General features: G+C 39.3%; 1 protein-coding gene across 19 annotated transcripts in view; it reads right to left on the bottom strand.

Annotated features, from left to right (window-relative positions):
• The window catches only part of KMT2C (lysine methyltransferase 2C), a 255,413-nt gene that overhangs the window by 54,065 nt on the left and 179,900 nt on the right, over positions 1 to 21,448 (bottom strand). For 18 of the 19 annotated variants that reach the window (XR_010663715.1, XM_065939515.1, XM_065939504.1 and 15 more), the window contains 9 exons: positions 20,234 to 20,415; positions 19,815 to 19,979; positions 18,753 to 18,862; positions 18,183 to 18,248; positions 17,007 to 17,219; positions 9,902 to 10,030; positions 7,975 to 8,094; positions 5,256 to 5,386; positions 2,306 to 2,486 (listed from right to left, as the gene is read on the bottom strand). Coding sequence is in view for 18 of the 19 variants with exons in the window: in XM_065939515.1 (XP_065795587.1) it covers positions 2,306 to 2,486; positions 5,256 to 5,386; positions 7,975 to 8,094; positions 9,902 to 10,030; positions 17,007 to 17,219; positions 18,183 to 18,248; positions 18,753 to 18,862; positions 19,815 to 19,979; positions 20,234 to 20,415 (1,297 nt within the window). In the remaining variant the exon portion in view is untranslated. The remainder of the gene's footprint in view (positions 1 to 2,305; positions 2,487 to 5,255; positions 5,387 to 7,974; positions 8,095 to 9,901; positions 10,031 to 17,006; positions 17,220 to 18,182; positions 18,249 to 18,752; positions 18,863 to 19,814; positions 19,980 to 20,233; positions 20,416 to 21,448) is intronic. The other variant, XM_065939509.1, reaches the window with a different exon arrangement.

Genomic DNA, 21,448 nt, shown 5'->3' on the forward strand with positions numbered 1-21,448 from the left:
ACAAATATTAAAGACAAACGTACTGTTTAAAGTTTCTTGTAAAGTATAAAGCAGATACCATCGAGTAAAATGCTTACTTCCAGGTTTACTCTTAAGACTCATTAATTCACTCATTTACTCAAGAAGGTACTTCAGCATCCACAGAATTACGTCTGTGGGGGACGCTAACAGGCACTGGTCCAGCCACCAGAATACAGAAGGGACTAACACACACTGCAGATGCTCCAGAGCTTCCTCTTTCAGAGGGAGCCGGACAGTAAATAAACGACACCAGGATAAGTGCTATAAAAATAAACAATGAGGAAAAAAGGATTAAGAGCAACATGGTGTGGGCCGCCAATCCTCCATGAACTAAAAAATCCAAACATGACCTACACTCAGTCCTCTCTAGCCTCATTTCCACCTCCACGGATTCAGCCAAGCAGAGATCCCAGGACTGCGGTACGTATGAGACAAAAAGCCCTGCATCTAAGTGGACCCTCGCAGTGCAAACGCCTGTTGTTCCAGGGTCATCTGTAAAATGGGAAACTGCTGGAAGGTTGCGAGAAGAGGGTGCGACTGATGTCTTAAAGGGAACACACTGGCTGCCAGGTGCAGAGTGGACCAGGGTGGAGGAGGCTAAGGCGTGCTGGGAGACTGGAGCTGGATCCGGGAGCAGTGGAGCCGGGGCCGGTGAGAGGAGCTGCCCGCCTGCACACGGTGGACGGAGGCTGAGGTAGGCAGCCGCTGGTGTGGGATGGCATCTGAAGGCAGAGACAAACTTGTGGGTGTGTGAGATGCAGAACGTGAGACAATCAAGAGCCAGGGAGAGTGACAAGGGTTTCTGGCCTAATCAAGTAGGAGAATATTTAGGTACCTTTAGTGACTTTTTCAGTCACTTAAGGAATATCAGAATTTCTGAATCCGTTTTTGACTCCTTTTACTCAAGAAAAAAAAAGAGAAGACATAGAGTATGGCCTTCAGTCTCATGCTGAATGTGTGCTTTCAAATAACAGGGAGCAAGACTGCTTCTAGTTATTTCAAGAAGTTAAAAAAATAATCATAGCCTGTATTTCAATCCAGGATAATGCCAAGTTAATGAAAATGCAACTCAGCATTATCAAAAGTTATCTTTCAGTGGCGGGCTGCTGCTTTAAGATTACTTTCAAAATTAAGTTTATAAAATTAAATGAGTGATAAATGCAATTCAACGACAAAAAGGAAGCCTGTCAGAAGAATATTAAATTTGTTGTTCGTTGTTTAGTCGCTCAATCATGTCTGATTCTTTGCGACCCCATGGACTGCACAATTGAAAGTAAAACAAAAATACAGAAGTGGAAGAAAAACTTTGTGATACCAAGATAGCTAAACTCTAGAGAGTCTTGCTGATGTTAATATTACTTTATACACATTACGTTCTCTTATCTTTCTCTGATTCTGAGCACTCCCCGTATCCGCTGTGTCTAGAGTCTCAACAGAGGACAGGTTTGCAGGGGACATTTGGCAATATCCAGAGACATTTTTTATATTGCAACATCATGAGGCTAGAGATGCTGCTGAATATCCCACAATGCTCCAGATGGCCTCCCTCCATCAACAAAGGGTGGTGGCCTGAACTGTCAGCAGTGAGAAACTGATCTAAGGCAATATGCTGCTGCTGCTGCTAAGTCACTTCAGTCGTGTCCGACTCTGTGCGACCCCACAGAGTGCAGCCCAACAGACTCCTCTGTCCCTGGGATTCTCCAGACGGGAATACTGGAGTGGGTTGCCATGTCCTTCTCCAATGTATGCATGCATGCTAAGTCGCTTCAGTCGTGTCTGACTCTATGCGACCCTATGAACGGCAGCCTACCAGGCTCCTCCATCCAAGGGATTCTCCAGGCAAGAATACTGGAATTAGTTACCATTTCCTTCTCCCAAGGCAACATACTCCACGTTACATTAACACAATGGGTCAGATAGTTTCCAACTACAGTATTCTTTTTGTCTTCTTTGGAATTTCTTGGGGCTATATAATTAATTTTGAAAAACATCTTAAGTTGAAGCTTATTGTAACTTACCAATCATGGCCTCATTACACTCCCATATGTCACCCTCAGTCAACTATAAACCAAGCATTTTCTTTTCAAGAGTTGATTTCATGGTAATAACAAAGATGAATTTATTTGCTAACTCATACAGACCTGGTCCACTTAAAAAATAGTTGCATTTACGGAATGCAAGTTATATTTCAATAAAGGTAAGTTTTATAAGCATTTCAAAGTTCTGACTAAAAGGAAGATGAATGTGCTGTGATTAAAAAAATCTTGTCATTTACTCTACATACCGTGAGCTCCAGGTTTTGCTGGCGTTGAGGATGAACTAAGTAGTGGGTCTAAAGAAGGATCCAAGAAATTGGTGTTTGTGTTTGTTTTATAAGAAAGCTGGGTTGTGTCTTCTGATAGATTATCTAAACTTAGTTTGTTTTGTCTTGTTATATCCAGAAGATCTTTTCCAAAGAAAGCTTCCTAGACAAAGACACACATGGAAACGACTGACTCAGTCATAAAATTCTAAAATGAGAATTGTCATTTTGACAAGAAGGCAGAAATAACAGAAAACTTAGTATTTAACAATATAAGAATTGAATATAGAAATATGTAAACAATAGAGATACCCTGTCAGTTATTTTATATGAATTTCCCTATTTTAAAAGTAAGGTTTTTTTGGTGTTTTTTAAACTAGAATCAAGTAAAATTAACCAAATAAAACTACCCACTTCTGTCAAATGTTTCTAGCAACCACAGTATAATAATTTGGTAATCCCAAATTAGACTGCAGTGAAAATGGATAAATTTATAATACTATGGTACCTTAATTCATATTATAAGAAAAGCTAAAATTTCATGAATATTACTAACATTTATAGATGATCTGCAGAGGCTAGCTCAAGGGTTTGATCTACAACTTTAATATTTCTATACTTCACAGATAGATTTAGCAATCTCCTACTGATGCATATAACCACATTAAAGACTTCACACACTATAAATCTGAAAGAGGGTTTTTACAGTCATTTTAAACAAACTATGTGTACAAAATTTACCATCATTAAAAGCCTTGGCTTTCTATTCAGTTACTCATGCTGACTTTTCTTCATTTCAACACACTTTATTGTAGAGACCACTGTCTCAAGCCTGGCCTCCTTGCAACTCCAGGATCTCTCTCCCCAGCTTCTCCAGCATCAATAAGGAGAACAATAGGAAGTGCTGGGGACCCCCTTCACTTACTTCTATTCCAAAATTCTATTTTCTATAATGTGGTCAGTCTGGAAAGGGGAGGGCAATTTTGCAGTAATACACTCTTCCCAAAGATACATAAACAAAAGAGGTTCACTGCATCATTTTTTAGTTATATCCCAAAATGAAAATAGCCTCAATGTCTGTCAGAAAGCATTTGACTAAATCAATTATAAACATCCATACTGTAAAATACATAAATTTTTAAAACGGATGTAGGACTATGCTGTCAAAAATAAAGCTCTAAAATACAGTACAACATTAAAAGAAAGCAATTTGAATGAAATGTCCAACAAAACATAAAATACAAACCAACACTATTAAGATTGTGCAAAAATAAATTATTTAAAAAGTTCTCAAAGGAGAAACACCAAGCAGTTAGCTTTTGAAAAGGGATAGGGGAGAAAGGTCTGTGATGTCTGGTAGAGGAGATGAATACCTGATTTGAAATTTTCCCTTTTTTGAAATGAACAAGTTGTTTCACTATGAAAGTCTGAAAACCCACAAAGATAAGAGCACTGGGCAGGAGATGACTTGCTTCTTATACCAGCAATGCTTTTATCATTAAGAAAAATGTTGAATAGTAGAAAGCATCTTGGAACTTTATAGATTATTTACTTAATGCCTTCAGTATAAATCTGAGAGATCTGAGAATACCTTAAGCAAAAGTTGTTTCTTTGTACGGCTCATGAATTTAGTGGTATTTATCAACCATCTGGAATTATTTCTACTGGGTAGATTACACAATTAATTATACCTTATCTTGACACTGCTGTGATAAATAAAGAAAAACTAGAAAAAAACTGTTTATGAATTCCTCGTGGATTTTCATCACTAGTTACTATTTCTCACTCTACTCCAAAAAGCAGTGGAAAAAAAAATTACAATTGCTATCACAAGATGTCCAAGAAACAGTACCATTACAAGTTTCCTTCATATCAGAAAGTTATAAATTAGTGATGAACACTAGGGGAATTACATCTGTTCACCAAAAGAAATAATCTAGTTTGAGATTATGACTATAGCAGTAATCAGGAAATCCAATCCACTATTTTGAAAGGCTCTTTTGTGAAAGTATGGAATGATCAGTTTTCATACTTCTAAAATGAATGGGTGTAAGCATGCCATGTCTGACTCTGTGACCCCATAGACTGTAGCCCACCAGGCTCCTCTGTCCACGGGATTCTCCAGCCAAGAATACTGAAGTGGGTTGCCATGCCCTCCTCCAGGGGATCTTCCCGACCCAGGGATCAAAAGTTTCTTATATCTCCTGCACTGGTAAGTGGGTTCTTCACCACTATTACCACCTGGGGAGCCCCTAAAAGTGGTAAGTGTTATTAAAGCTGTAATTCTGGCTGCTAAAAAACCCTCTTCATTCAGTGAACATAACTACTATAACCAGTACTGGCAAAGGGAGTCCACCAGATGTGGGTGTGCAGAGCACAAAGGTGTGCCTGGTTTGCATTGAGCCTTTCCCAACCAAAGAGTTCTTCTATGTCTTCTGAAATTTAGAAGTGAAAAACCGGGATAAAAAAAGAACTCTGTCAAAAGTATCAAAGCACAAAAAGGATAAATGTAATTTTTAAGGGCCCCTGGAAGGTAAAACAGAGAAGGCAATGGCACCCCACTCCAGTACTCTTGCTTGGAAAAACCCGTGGACAGAGGAGCCTGGTAGGCTGCAGTCCATCGGGTCGCTACGAGTCAGACACGACTGAGCCGACTGAGCGACTTCACTTTCATTTTTCAGTTTCCTGCATTGGAGAAGGAAATGGCAGCCCACTCCAGTGTTCTTGCCTGGAGAATCCCAGGGACGGGGGAGCCTGGTGGGCTGCCGTCTATGGGGTCACACAAGGTCGGACGCGACTGAAGTGACTTAGCAAGCAAGAAGGTAAAAATAGCATTTAGGATGACAAAAACAAGAAAACTATTTTTCAAAACTCAAGACATCACTTCACATTTCTTTCATTAACAAATACATAATATAAAGCAAAATATTACTTGTAAATAGGCAGGGAAAATTTCTTCCAGCTTATTTTTCCTTTTTCGGTATCTCTTCTTTATTTTTTCAGTGTTTTCATTAACAGAAATAGATTCATCAACTAAGGTATCCGGTAACTGCTCACTCCAGCCTGAAACAACAATCACACTTATAAATATGTGATATTTAAAATTGTCAGATAAACCCACCAAAGTAACTAATAATAAATGATAACTAACTTACCAACATACACAGAGACAAGTTTTGTCTTTATTCTTTCAGTTTTATTGAGATATAACTGACATACAGCGGTCTACATTTAACATATACATAATGACTGACAAAATTTTTCACAAAAAGATCTCAAAGTAAGTTAATTATTTTAAGTGTCATAAAAATTCATTTCATGTCTACTTAGTACCAGCATGCTTCCTATTGTGTCTTAATGAGTATTTTCTTACAAAGCAGAAATTTGTTTTTATGTAAATGCTGACATCTTGTTAAAGGTAAAAAAAAAAAAAAAATACACATTCAATGCTAATGAGCATGGAGAAATAGCTACTCACTAACAACTAAAAGGAGTTTAGCAGGTCCAACCTGTAGGTAGAGTTTATTGGAACCATCCAGCAAGTCTTTTAAAAAATGTGTATCCCTCAATCCAGCAATTCCAAGTTTGGGGATTTATTGCAAACTAGGTATCTGTAGTACATACATATTGTGATAATGTGTGACTATCTATGAATCTGCTCATAAAAACGTTATGAATGCTCAAATTTAAAATAAAAGAAATGCAAAAATCTGAAATGTTGGACTAATAAATAAGAACACCACTTAGAGCAGGTGAGCAAGGAATCAAATGATAGTCTCAGATACTTTAAGCAAAAGACACATACATGCCTTCTGAAAATCAGTGTGGGCACTTATATTGCCAGACTACATAGATCAAATAAAAAGTACTAAATATAGTGGATAAACACATTTTAAACAAATTTTTTTTAATTTACCAGTAATCTAACCAGAAAATATAGAATTCTCTAAGACCAAAAATTAAGGTCAAACAGGAACCACAAAAATAAGCAAAGAACGAAATGAAGCTCTCTGAAACTGTGCTAAAACCTAGTGACCTTGAACTCTGGTTTTCAGAGCACTGTGAGGAATGGGGTATAGAAGACAAAGCCTAGAGCCTCTTCCCAAGGTGGCGAGATCAAGCAAGCGTGCCTGCTACAGAGGAGGGACCCAGGACTCCACACTCAGGGCCGGGTGAACACTGAACACACCCTCCCGTTCCCCTGGTCCTCCTCTCATCGCTCACCAGCATCCCCATCCCAGAAGCAAAGGAAACTGTCACTGAATAACACGGCGCTGAAGAGAAAGGTAAAGCAAATGAACATCTTCCCTGAGAGTTCATAAACTCAATAGAGCCCTGATGTGTAAGAAACCTGGATTTATGTAACACAGGTGGACCAAAAATCTTTAAGCTAAATACTTAGCTTACAGGAGTCCTGGGATAGTAGTACCTCATGTTACTGGCAGCAACAAATGCAAATATTTTCTGAAGGAACCAACCTTTAATTCAATTCTCAAAAAATTCAGAGAACACTCTACAGAATATGAGCTCACAGTTAAAAAAGACTTTTGTTGTTGTTTAATATATACGTATGTATATCTCACACAATAAACACAATCAAATGAGGCGCTGGGCAACAGGGCACAGGAGATACACAGCGCAGAATCTGATGCGCAAAGGTTTAAAACGCCTTACTCTAAATCAACTGAAACTGTGAGGAGTACGTTGTAAGAAGAAACTACAAGTTTCTAATATCTAAATAGTAGTTACGAAAAGGAAAATATGCACAATCAATTAAAAACTCAATGGATGACAAATGAAAAACACTGAACTAAATGATGAAACTAAAATTATTTAGAAGACAATAGAGACAAACATGGAAAATACAAAAAATAGTTTCACTGAATGTATCACATTTCTTAATTGGGGCTTATTATAGTCACATTACGTAATATCAGAAACTTCTTTAAAACCATTACAGGGCTTCCTTTTAAAAATGTACAGCAATTTTAAAAAAATTAATTCACAGGCCAAAAGCCTACCACAATGTAATGGAAAAACTTTATTCAAAAAACATGATAAAAATATATCATTTTTCTTTACATTCTATATACAATATTTACAATACAGAAAACATACAGATCAAGACCATATGGATCGCAAAGTCTTCATTAGAACCAATTCTTAAGCTATGGCTTTAGCAATGACTTAGCTTTCTTTGAAACTCTAAGAAAGGATGACAGAATATTAATTGGAAGATACATTTCTAAAACAGCATACAATTTTGTTATAAATTACTGGGGTACCCTGTCACTTTCAAATACATGGTCTACAAAGCTTCTGATTTTATGCCAAGGCAGGCAAAGAAAGGCCTGTTGTGAGATGACCAGAAAGTACCAAATGTATCTATGTGATCAAGTCCCTAAACTGCTTATACTTAACAGAGGGAAAATAACAACAAAAACACTTGTTAAAAATCTCAAAGCAACATAATCTATTGGGCTTAAATAATTTTCTTCTCAAACCTACTATACTGCAGATATGAACTTCACAGGTACTTTATAGATCGCTAAGAAGCAGTTAAGGTGGTAAACATAGCATTATTTCCAATAGCTGTTTTCAATGGGAATGTCAAGACAAGACAGTAAAATCAATCAAAATCAGGACCATACCATCATCTCTGCTGGGTAATTGCTCGGAAATGGAGCCTGAGGAATCCTTTCTGATCACAGATCTTTTGGTTTTTCCTTGCCCAGTTCGACTTCTTTGTCGTACCATAAATCCACCAATACCTATCCAAAACAGAAATTGGGGAATCCTGTAAATAACTAACTTTTCCCTGTATTTCCTCCAGAAGCAGGATGAAAATGTTTAGTCTTATGTGAGGAATATCTCAAATTCAAATGGGCTAATTTAAATCAATAATCTCATTTTAATGCAAAATACAAGAGTTCGGAAATAAGACATCAAAGTTATTGTTACCTAATTACTAACCAAACAGGAATAAAAATTCATTGAAGTACAGAAGACTGACTGCACGTACTTCTTCTAAACAATGTCAGAGTAAACATTATAGTATATGATGCTTGTTTCCTTAATGTCAGTAACTCACAGATCATCATTCAAATTATTTGTATGTTAGCTGAGGGAGAACAGACACAAGATACAAACTAAACCAGATGATCCCAAAGAAAATCAGCATGACTTTTGGGGAAATGTGTCCAGGTACCCTTAGTAAAGCTCGAGATATGAGACACACGTAGCCCCAGTGAGGGCACGGAATCTGGTGCCAAACTGTGCCATTCCAGTTACTGGTAGACTTTGGGCAAGTTGTTTTAACTTTCCCCTGCTTCAGTTCCCTCACTGGTGAAACAGGGATAATGCACAGCATCTCCTATACGCAGGTTACAAGCACTAAATAAACGAACACATATAAAGTGCTGAGACTAGGGCCTAACACACAGCAGCATGAACAGCTTTAATCATTAACAATATACTTTGTGACCTAATGGGCCCCTCAAACGGGTCCCTGACATGGATGACTTGCTTCCATATAAGGCAGATAAGGGAAAAAAAAAAAAAACAACAAAAAAAAAACCCCTCAACATTTAACTCTTAAGTTCCTGGAAGGAATTCAGACATGTCTTAAAAAGTAAGTGCCTTATAAGTCTCATAATTACAAGGAAATGAAATTATTTTCATACAATGATTGGACGAAACTCATCTAGGCATTAATTATAGATGTGGCCCATCTGGAAGGAAAATGTAGCAGAAAAGAAAGCTTTTCCTTACACATCAAAAGGTATTTAGATCATTCTCATCAATAAAACAGAAGCAATCAGAAGAACAAAGATTGAACTGATTCAATCTACCTCAGGGCAGAGGGTGGGTGGGATGGAGGTTCCAGGCCAGGGGGAGGGGATAAATGTACACTAACAGCTGATTCACACTGCTGTACAGCAGAAACTAACATCATCTTGTAAAGCAAGTATACTCCAGTTAAAAAATATACTTAAAAATTTTTTGCTTAAAAAATGCAAAAATTTTCATAAGCAAAGTGCCTAAAAAGAACCTAGAAGTTCTGTATTGTGAATATTTCAGTAGTTTTTTTCCATTAAGGCAAAAAAAGTTTGACAAACAAGACAACTTTTCTCTCCCCTCCTCTGAGGCAGAGAGCAAATAAGAGTTCTTAACAATCACATTATTAACCAAACTATAAATTCTAGGAAACATGAGAACTCTGTCATATCACCTTCACATTGTACACGTACTGGCTGATACTCCTGCACAAAAAAATGCAGTAAATTTAAAAAAACAAAAATATTAGAAAGTGAATACTAAATCATGAAAGAATTAACAGAGGTACACATCAAGGGGAAACATATAATGTTTCATTGTGAATTAATCACATACCCACACTAAGGCATTTATCACCTACAAAGCATATCAAAATAGTTTAGTTCTGTCATCTACACATTTAAGTTTTAGTTTAGAGAGTTGTTAAGAAGTTATAGTTCATTATAATTGAAGCCCTATTGTATTTTCTTTAAATTAACTACATTTTGATTATAACTAAAATGTCCAGCTAAGGCACTATACCTGGTCTGTACGGTTTCCTTTTTCTCTTTTTGACACCCTCCGTTCCTTCTGCCCCCTTAGTTTCATCATCCACAGCTTCTCTTTCAGGACTAGATTCTGATTTTGCATCACACTCCATAAGTTCTGCTTCTGGAAAAAAGTAAATGTACAGATAGAACTGAAGAAACTACCGAATGGACAGCTCCTATGTAAGAGGACAGCAAAGTGGCTGCTGAGCCACTTTGATCTCGTGTCCCACCTGCCAGGGAAGGCACAGAGAGAGACGGAGAGGACCTGGCGGCTGTGGAAAACTCACGCCTCTCCCAGGAGACGCAACCCCGGGCTCAAGGAAGGGGGCAGAGAGGACACCTGGGAGGACAGTTACAAACCAACCTGCGCTTAACCTACCACTCCTTGCTGTTAATTACATCTTCAGGTCCAGGACCCGAAGGCTGTCTCTCTAGCCTGCAACTCTCCTGAGGTGCAACTAATCTGTAATTAGATATTACCCAGTTACTGAAAACTCTACATACAAAATTGAACTACTAATTTTGAGATGAACTTCCTCCCTTTCTTGGGATTTGCCTGTCATTAAAGAGCAAAGAAATGTACCCCGCAGAAGCCAGACTCCTGGGAGACACTCTTGACAATGCCTCATTTCTTTTTTCATACCATCAAGGCTCCTCAGTATCTCTCAAAGGCGTTTTCTTTTCTCGACTGTCATCTCAGTCCAATCTCAACTTACTGCAATTCCCTCCCCTCCTATCTCTCTCCTTGCCTCCAAGCTTACCTTCCTCCCTAATCGGTTCTTTAAACTGCAGCCTAAATGATCTTTCTATAAATACCTATCAATTTTCTGCTTAAGAACCCTTTTATGTCTTCCCAGTAGCCTCAGAATGAGATTCAAACTGCAAGGCCCATGTAACGTGTCTTGTGAGCGCCCCGGCCTCACCTCCCTCCTACCAACTCAGACTCAGCTTCCTGCGCTCATCAAGCCCTTCCTTCACTGCCTGTCCCTATCATTTCTTAGAGAATTTCCAGTTACATGTTCCTGTACATTATGCTTCATTTGATTGGTTCTCTTAATGTCCATTTCCTTGCTAGACTGTATTCTCCTTAAAAACAGGTATGAAGATTCTTATTAACAGCTGCATCATTAGCATGGTATGTAATAGGTGCTCAATAATTTTTTTAGAATGATGTAATCAATGAAATTAAGTAATGCATACAAAAGTTTAGTTCTTAAGAGAATACTTTTAAAACCATGATAATCAAAGCTTTATAAATGCTGCTTTATGCTGTGCTGCAGGGGGAGAAAGTTATCAAAAACATTTAAGAATTGTTAACACTTTTCTTCAATATTGTAAGTATTATGCATAACATTTCTAAAATACCATTAGCGCTGTTTTTTTTTAGTAATATTAATATTAGGTCAATGTTTGATGTCAATTCTATAATTATTCTGATAATTGCTTTCTATAGCTAAAATTAACCCGCGAAAATTTATTTACTGAAACTTAGCAAACACCAAAGAAAACAAACAGTGTAACTATTTACCTTAAAATAAACCCACTGAAATATTTATGAGAAGGAATTTAGGGTTAGGTGGGAAACTAAAATCTAACTTTACTCTCCTGAAACCCTACACAAAGTAAAGTAACTTGTATTAAAAAACAAACCTACAAAGAGAGAGAAGGCAGGAAAGAAGAAAAGCCATAATTTTGGAAGGAGAAAGCTGAAAGACGAATGACAACTGAGTTAAACGCAAATTCTCATTTAAACATGGAAGGAACCAAAAAAACAAATCCAGCTTATATCACAATCTTCAAAAGGGTGAGGAACTGGCAGAACCAGGCACCTTTGGAAATGGGTGGGAGGAAGCTAAAACAGAGAACTTTATTTTTATCAACTACAGAAGCCGTAAGCCGTCAGCCCTACGACTGTCCCAGCTCCACACACTGGGAGGCTGCCAAGCACACCCACAGGGCTGGGGACTCTGGGACACTCTTCAGCTGCACACTGGGGCGTGGTTCTAAAAGCATGACTCAGCGACTCCAGGCAGGTTAAATGCCGGCACTCTCATCTGGGGGTCTTTCCCCACTAACTCCCAGAAGGTCAAAAGCTAAACCTCCACTCCCCAAGAGGAGACAGGAGATCCTTCTGGGAAAACGGACCAGTCCCAGGGAAATGCCTGAAGGGACAGGCACTGGGGGATTCTCCAAACAGGAAGCACAGGGCACAAAAGCTCAGCCAACACACATCACCCACAGACCTGAAGCTTTTCATCAAGGTTTTAACCCCTCATCCTGCTTTTAAAAAACTATTTGTTTATCCAATCACCACTTTTAGCCTTCACTTTTAATCACGCATGGACAACCAAGAATTATCTATCACACGAAAGACAGAGACCTGAGGCCACAAAAAGCAACTGGGAATTGAAAGACTATGTAGGAGAAAGGAAATAGAGAAAAACCACTTTACCGTGAGAGAAAACACAGGTAAAGCAAGAGCAGGATGCTATGAAAGGAGCACTCAAAGGAAGACAGCCTTGGAGATTACCGCATGACGTGTAACAGCAAAAGAAAATGAAAACCAGTAAAGGGATAGAAAATAAGAAAATTCACTTTAGAGTAAAATGCGAAGACCTGAGCTGGAAAGGAGAGAAAAGACAGGGAACATGGGCTGAATGGGTTTCACATCTGAACAAAAGGGTCCAGAAAAAGAAGGAGGCATCAAATGTTCTGGTTTCCAGAACATTTCCTAACGCTGAGGGGTGTGAGATGAGGGACCACTCAGTGTCTGACGAAAGAAAGGAAAACATACAAAAGAGAATGAAATAGACGTATCTTCATGAAATTTCAGAACACTGCAGACAAGCAATTTCCTAAAATCCAAAGAGAATCCAGAGACAACACGGATCATACCAAGTTCCCTAAATACTAGAAACTAAAAGACGCTGGATCAATGACTTCAAAATGCTGAAGGGAAACTGAATTCCAACCTGGAAACGGTCAGGTGGGTGGGTACATTTTCAGAAATACATAACCTCTCAAATTTGCCTTCCATGCACTCTCAAGAAACTCAGGAAGTCTCTCAAGAAGACACGTCCACCAAATGAGAAAGAGAAATATATGAAATCTCAAGACCCTCAGAGTAGATGAGGAAAAAGAAAAAAAAAAAAAAAAAAAAACACCAATCCCCAAACAAAAAAAACCCTAAAGGTCTCTCAAAATGGGACTGAGTTACTTATAGCCATACAAAGGAATATGAAAAATGAAGAATGGTATAAAGGCAAGGAAAAGAACAGTAAGACAAAAGGAACAAAAGAAGGTATACTCCGGGAGCCTGTACGTGAATTAAAACATCTCTTCAAGGACACACAGAATGGCTGTGGCTGGAGAAGTGAAATGGCCAGACACAGAAAAGAGGAACACCCTTATTCTTAAAACATGTGAATATACTACTTGCCCAAAAACAAAGTTTAGAGTTGAGGGAACAAGCATTAACAAATCACAAACCCACCCACCAAGCCGCTTTCTCTCGTCTCCTTGGTTCCTCTGAACCTTCCCGGACATGGAAGCAACCTAGATGCCCATCAGCAGATGAATGGATAAGGAAGCTGTGGTACATACACACCATGGAATATTACTCAGCCGTTAAAAAGAATTCATTTGAATCAGTTCTAATGAGATGGATGAAACTGGAGCCCATTATACAGAGTGAAGTAAGCCAGAAAGATAAAGAACATTACAGCATACTAACACATATATACGGAATTTAGAAAGATGGTAACAATGGCCCTATATGCAGGGCAGAAGAAGAGACGCAGAAGTACAGAACAGACTTTTGAACTCTGTGGGAGAAGGTGAGGGTGGGATGTTTCGAAAGAACAGCATGTATATTATCTGTGGTGAAACAGATCACCAGCCCAGGTGGGAGGCATGAGTCAAGTGCTCAGGCCGAATGCGCTGGGAAGACCCAGAGGAATCGGGTGGAGAGGGAGGTGGGATGGGGGATCGGGATGGGGAATACGTGTAACTCTATGGCTGATTCATATCAATGTATGACAAAACCCACTGAAAAATAAAAAATAAAAATAATAAATAAATAAATAAATAGAAAAAAAAAAGAAAAAGAAAACACTAATCAGTATGAGCACAGTGGAAGTTATTAAAAATGACTATTACCCTTGGGGGAAAAAAAGAAAACATAAAAACAACAACAACAACGATTATAAAATAGATAACTAATGAGAATCTACTATACAGCACAGAGCACAGTGCTCTGTGGTGTCCTAAATGGGAAGGAAATCCAGAAAAGAGGGGATAAATGTGTATGTATAGCTGATTCACTTTGCTGTACAGTGAAGGCTAACACAACGTTGTAAAGCAAGTATACTCCAGTAAAAAACAATTTGAAAAAGAAATAAAATAAAATGAGGCAGCATGATCAGTATGTGCCAAAAGTTTATATTGAAATAATAATGTATCTTTACCACATATTTTTATATCTTTACATTGTTCCCTGAGGCTCTGTAATACATTCACATATTTTAAAATTAAAATTTATGTAACAATTTAGTTTCATTATATTTTAAGGTTTATGAATTTTAAACACTTCTAGAAAATACTGTTATTCATTCTATTTTGTTTTAATATCAATATGCAAAAATATTCCAGTATTTGTCATTTGCTTTGGTTTGTACCCATTAATTTCGAGACTGTGGTATTGTCTCTGTTTGCAATAAATTTGATTTCCATTCTCATTATAAAAAAAAAAAAAAAAATGAACCTTCCCCACACCCTTCCTGCCACAGACTGGGTGCATCCTAACACCCCCCCCACCATGTTGTGAGGGGGCCAACCCGGGGCAGCAACCAAGAGGGAAGCATTGTGTTCCCACTCTTGAGACACAGACTCTTTAGATTGGGGGGGGCGGGGGGGTGGCGTGAACAGGGACGGTCTGTATTAACAGGGTATTCCGATTCCAGTAGGTGAATTAGAAAGAAGCCTGCTTTTACTGGCCAAGGAGTTTGTTTCTGATATGCTAAGGTAATTGTTTATGACTTATTTCCCTCAAGAAACACTCATCAGGAGAGTTAAAAATTAACCCCACAAAGATGGGTATTGCTGCCGTATTTCAGGAGCATTACAAGTTCACATGGACTTTGTTTTACGTGTATGATATGATGCGCGGTATTACTTCTAAGGGGACGTCTCTGCTGGCAGCCTCAATTTGGAAATTGTACAGGTGCAGAAATAGCCACCATTTCTCACAGTGTTGTTTCCCAGAACAGCAGTCATTGGGAAAGCCATATGGTCTTTTTACTGATGTTTTGTTTTTAAGAGGCTTCAAAAGGGACATCCCGGGCACAGGTCTTCGGGGGGATCTTACACAGAAGCAACAGAGCGCTTTTCTCCCAACCACACAGACCCAAACCCACACTACTGCATAAGAAATGTCAGGATAAACAGGCACACACAGACCCACTCTAAGTCATGAGGATCTCTCATCTGACAACCGCAACAGCCTCCTGCCTGAACTACTTGCCACAGCTCTTGTGCTTAAAACTCTGTTTACACTGCAGCAGAGTGCTCTTTTAAAAATCTAACTAAGATCATGCCTCCCTTCTCATCAGAAGCCTCTGACAACGCTCCCCTTCCATTTACAGTGAATCCTTAGGCAACACCTGCACGGTCCTGGGGGACCTACCGCGTCACCTCCCCGCCCCCCCCCACACACACCTCTGCTCTCATCACTGCCTTCTGCCCTTATGCTCACCCCGCTGGCCGCACAGCAAGCGTGCCGGCGCGCCCCACCCAGGGTCTCTGCACCGGCATTCACGCCGTCTCCTCTCAGGTAAGAGCGGGTCAGGTCATCTGAGCCCTCACCCCACCGTCTGCATTCCCAAGTCCTCTCAACAGCACTTGCCAAACACAATTTTTATCACCTTATGCTGTCATATATTTTTAATGATCCTTTTTTTCTAATATTAAAATGAAAGTTCCATGAGCAGAGAAGTTTATCTGCTTTGTTCACTAAGAGGACTTCCAATGTGTGGCACACAGCAGGCATTCACTAAATACTGGTAAATGATGAGATGTGATGGAACAGAAGTAATTCTTTATTTTTGAATCACCTGAAAAGAAACAACCACTCTAAAGATAAACAAGCCAATGGTGAGTTTCTTCAGAGATAAGCAAAAACAAACTTCATATTGAATTTAATGGGCTTCCCTGATGGTTCAGCTGGTAAAGAATCTGCCTGCAATGTGGGAGACCTGGGTTTGATCCCTGGGTTGGGAAGATCCCCTGGAGAAGGAAAAGGCTACCCACTTCAGTATTCTGATCTGGAGAACTCCACAGACTATACAGTCATGGGGTTGCAGAGTGTCGGACACAAACGACTTTCACTCACTCCAAGTTACTTTTTCATCACAAGAATTCAGCTAAAAAAAAATATATATATATATTCTAACCACAAAAATGTTTACAAAAGATGTTTTATGATAAACATCTGTGAATGTACACTTACACTTGAAAAAATGATGGCTTTTCATTTCTAGAATGCATGGATGGGATTCTACTTGAACTTGGCCATGGAATCTAAGCTCACAGCCATCTGAGGAGGCTTTCACTGCCATCAAGCAAATCCTAAATTGTCAGATTTGCGATCTTCAAACATACAATGCTCCTGGAAATTTCTATGAGTTTATTATAAAAGGATACATGAAAGGAAAAGAACCCAAAAAGGTAAGATGCAAGAAGATCACTCTCTTAGGACAGGGTCACACCAAGGGTTATCCTCTAAGTCAACAGGATTTTGTTACTCTTTAGAGGATAAGTCATGTCAGACTCTCCGCAAACCCACAGACTGTATCCCGCCAGGCTCCTGTGTCCAAGGGATTTCCCAAGCAAGAATACTGGAGTGAGTATCCATTTCCTCCTCCAGGGAATCTTTTGGACCCAGGGATCGAACCCCTATCTTCTGCATTAGCAGACAGATTCTTTACCACTGAGTCACCTGGGAAGCCCCCAGCAGGATTTACCCTTGGGTAAATCACATCCTTTAAAAGCTCTTTTAGCTTTTTGCAAATGTATTCCATGGAAAACATGTTAAGTATTACCTCGACTGTCATCCATTTCGCCGTCCCTGGAATGCTCTGACTGGATGTCTGGAGGGGTCTGAAGGACAGCCACACTATTCTGATTTATGATCTTCAACTTCAACTTTGGTTTTGACCGTTTTCTTCTTGGAACAGTAACCGTGAGGCTCTGTAACTGAGTCATCCCTGATTCCGTCAAACACACCCCATCCTGGGTGTAGGTCTTGGGTGGATCTAAAATTACAATATACCAAGGAAACAAATTAAAATTCTCCTTTTAGTTTTGATTGATAAGTTGATCACTCTCCAATAAGGCCCATGTCAAGGCAATGTGACTTCTATAAACAAATTACCTATGAAATGCACAGATAATTAGCAGTATTCAATTAAAAGTAATAGTTGGCCAAACTTCCTTGAATTATAGACAGACATCTTGTCAATTTTTTTTAAAAAATGGTCTTCCTGGCGTTTCTATCTTCATGTATCAATATAGGAATTTAAAAAGCAAGCACTGAAGCTAAAAAGCAGTGCTTCAGCCACTCAAGTAAGAGTTTTCTCCTAGAGTAGCATTTCAGCGTAGAAGGTGAGGATGAATTTACACACGAGAAATAAGAATTCTCCAAAAGCCCACTTGGAAATCAAAGTATCAGTATAATCACTTACAAGGAGAGGTAGTAAATAACCAGAAATCCTGCAAAATTGGAAGTGTACAAAGTTGCTGCTCATTAGAACAATTTCTGTGCTATCCAAAAGTTTTTGTATCAAATGAAATCAAATAGAACTATGCAAAAGAATGACAGTTTAAGAGTATCCTGTTAATCGCTATTCTAGGGTGATCTATTACAGAAAAAGAGAATAAATTCTGAAGAGATTTCTGTTTGCTAACTAAATTTCATTGTTTTAATTGATAACTAAACACAATAATGTATCAATGAAGTCAAAACAAGTATGTAGATAGCAGTTATTTCAAAAGTGGTTATTTTCACTGATAATTTGCTGAGATTTGTAGGAATATTGTCACACTAAAGCTGGAAAAGACAGGTATTTTGTATATTATTAGAGAAATGATTATCAACATTAGGGACTTTACACTGAACATGATTAAGGCAGGAGTCATGTAACAAGTCAATTACATAAAAATCAAGCATTTCTTTGTTTTTTGTAAAGAACAGTCAAGGAAAGCATTTCAGATTTTACCTAGTTCTTTCACTTTTGTGACAATTTGTGCTACAAGTGAAGATTCACAGCAGTCTGAGGAAGGCACTGAAATTTAAAAAAAAAAAAAACTCATAATTTTTTCAAAAAAGTTAAAATGTATTTAAGGATTTACATATGGCTAAAGTTTCTACTGCTGCACCCATTTTAGTGAAATAAATGGTAAAATTCAATAGGGAGAAACGGCGGAGGAAATACACACTATGTAGAAGAAACACTGATAAGAACTGATGTTAAAAAAAAAAGGATCGATATACTGGATTTCTACATATGCCTAATAATTACAAAATTATGAGTCTTGAAAGCTACGCTTACATCTTAGAGCTAAAATATATTCTTAGTTTACTTCATGTAAGTAGATTGCTTTAATACATTAAGTTGAGGCAGTAAGAGTTAATTTAAAACAAAAAATAACTTATTTTTCATAAAACACTTTCCAAATAGCAGCTTCACAGAAAGAAAAAAGGAGCAGTGCTGAGTCCACTCGCTGGTCCAGGACGAGCACAGGTGAGCTGCAGACCGTGCACACTCACCACTCAGACCGCCTCTTACCGTTTAATGTAGGCATATAGGGTCTGCACAGGCTACAATCGAAACCAATGTCTGCTACGTTCTCCACTTCCTCTTCAGTACTGAAGTTCTGACAAACTGCATGCATCCACCTAAAGAGACCATATTGGTATTTTTGAAAAAAGAATACACTGAGGATGGTTTCCTTTTAAAAACTGCAACAGTAGCTAACAGCCTGCAACCATGAAACCCCTAAGTCTCACATGCTCCTTCCATCCAGCCCACGTTTCTCTCCTAACCATCCCTGCTGGCCCACAAAACCCGTCAGAGCTGAGAAGAAAAAAGGAATGGGAACAGATATCAGGAAAGAAGCAGAAGCACTTCATTTGAGGAGGATCGGACAATCACTTTGTAATCTATCACAGATAGCCAGGACATTGGCTCAAAGTGAAAATGTCAGTCACTCAGTCATGTCTGACTCTCTGCAACCCCTTGGACTGTAGTCCGCCAGGCTCCTCTGTCCGTGGAATTCTCCGGGTAAGTGTACTGGAGTGGGTGGCCATGCCCTTCTCCAGTCCGCCCCAAGCACTGAACCTGGGTCTCCTGCATTGCAGGCAGATTCTGTACAGTCTGCGCCACAAAGGAAGCTGGTCAGGGCAAGCAGAAAGGAACAGACAAGACTGTGCATGGTGGAGCATGCGCGTGCTCCAGGGGACGCGTCTACTGTGAGGGGGACAGAGCTCACAGCAGTGAGTGGTCAGTGGGAAACGAACGATGTCACTCTGCCTTACAACAAAGAATTGGCAGGCAGAGTCCTGAGACTCCTACGCTACTGATGAGATGATATGCTGACCAACACTATGTGAACGGTGCTAACATAGCACAGTAACAGGCCACTGCAATCAGCCCTCAGGAAACGCCAAGTGAAACATGCTAAGCCTGGAATTGAGAATATGAAAAAGTTTCTAGCCAAATGAAAAAATCTGGTAAGGAAAAGATCTTCTTAAATTTAAGATAGAAGAAAACTTCTTCTCCAATTTTCTTTTCCTATATTTAAGGGAGAGAAGCTTGCAAGAGAAGAGGGGCAGTAAGAGAGCACAGCACCTGTCACACTGTCTACACTGCAGAATCAGGTCCTCCTCTCTGTAGTTCCGGCAGCAGACGGGGCAGGCAGACAAGCTCGCACAGGGGGCACACTGGGTGTAGTTGTTCTGCCACTCGCATCTCGGACCTGCAGACGTAGCTCCACAGTGTCTGCACCACACACACCTGCAACCCAACACACACAGGTCTCAGCTCTATTTAATCGAGTTAACGGCGTGGCTGAAACTCACAGAGCTACACATGAACAGAATAGGGGGAGGTAGTCAATGCAGACTGGAAATACTTTCTTATTAGTGATACCTATCATTGTTAACACATATCACACAATTAAGCAGAAGTGGTTAATCTGTGAAAACTATAACGATGTGGCTCAGCTCTTAACTTAAACATCTAATGAGGAAACCAAAGTCCCGGGGTACCATTTGCACTTCCAGCCTCCTTTGGGAACGGTCTGCAGCGGAGGGTCGAGGCAGTAGGTGTGGTAACTGATGTCACAGTCGTCGCACAGCAGGAGCCGTCCTGGGTCTGTCGCCTTCCCACAGGCCTCACACACGGTGCACTCAAGGCACCGCCAGCCCTTGCTCAGAACCACTTTAGTGATCTGCAAAGGAAACCACCAAGCCGTGTCATTCACACATTAACCCGCGCCTCACACAAACAGACTCGAGTATACCCTACAAACTGATCTGGTGCTCACAAGCCCAGGAGCAGGAGAGGGGCGAGCAGCTAACGCTCACTGGCCCAATGCTGGGCTGGCCACATTCATGTACTTTTAGGAGTCTGCCTAGTGGACATAGTAAGTGACATATTTTCACGCCTTAGTTTATATAACCACCATGTGCTCTGGATTTTACGGATTTTAAAGAAATCAAGTAAATTATCCCATATTATTTGATGGTGACAGGATCTTAAGTTGTGGCATGTGAACTTTCAGTTGCATGTGAAACTTAAGTTTCCTGACCAGGAATCCAACCTGGGTCCCCTGTACTGGGAGTATGGAGTTTTAGCTACTGGACCACCAGGGAAGTCCCCCCATGATTTTTAATGTAGGACTTGAAAATGTATTGATACGGTTTCAATCTATGACATTTCATGAATTCATGATTCTGAAAGTTGTATATACGATGTAAGGACTTGTATATTAAAATCAACATTAAAAATGAAAACTCTTACGGTATAACATGAATTCCCAAGGTGATTTCATGGTTTTGGAGGATTTTAGGCTATGAACCTAGGACTTTTAAGTTCACATTCACTCCTCTCTTTAATCTCCTTTCCTTCAAGGGTCTAACTTAGTAGAAAAGTTTGAGAACCTCAATTCCTCAAAGCAGCCACATATGTAATATTAAGAATCTGGAATCAACTAAAAAAATCTAATAAGATTAGAGTCTATGTGTAAAAAGGACAACAAAGAATCTGTGTAATAATAGTATAGCAAGTGATCAAGATACATAATAAAAATTCAGACCATGAGGACGCTACATGGGAGGAAAAGAGTAGTTAAATAAATGAACAACTATCAAAATAGCACCAAACTTTCTAACTTCAGATCCTAAAATAAACTAATAGTGTTCAATTCTACAGGAAAATACTTTTCAATCCTTAACCTAGATAAACCAGCAATTAAGTGTTAA

Source organism: Muntiacus reevesi, chromosome 6 (assembly GCF_963930625.1).
Source record: "Muntiacus reevesi chromosome 6, mMunRee1.1, whole genome shotgun sequence".
In the NCBI taxonomy this organism is placed as follows: domain Eukaryota; kingdom Metazoa; phylum Chordata; class Mammalia; order Artiodactyla; family Cervidae; genus Muntiacus; species Muntiacus reevesi.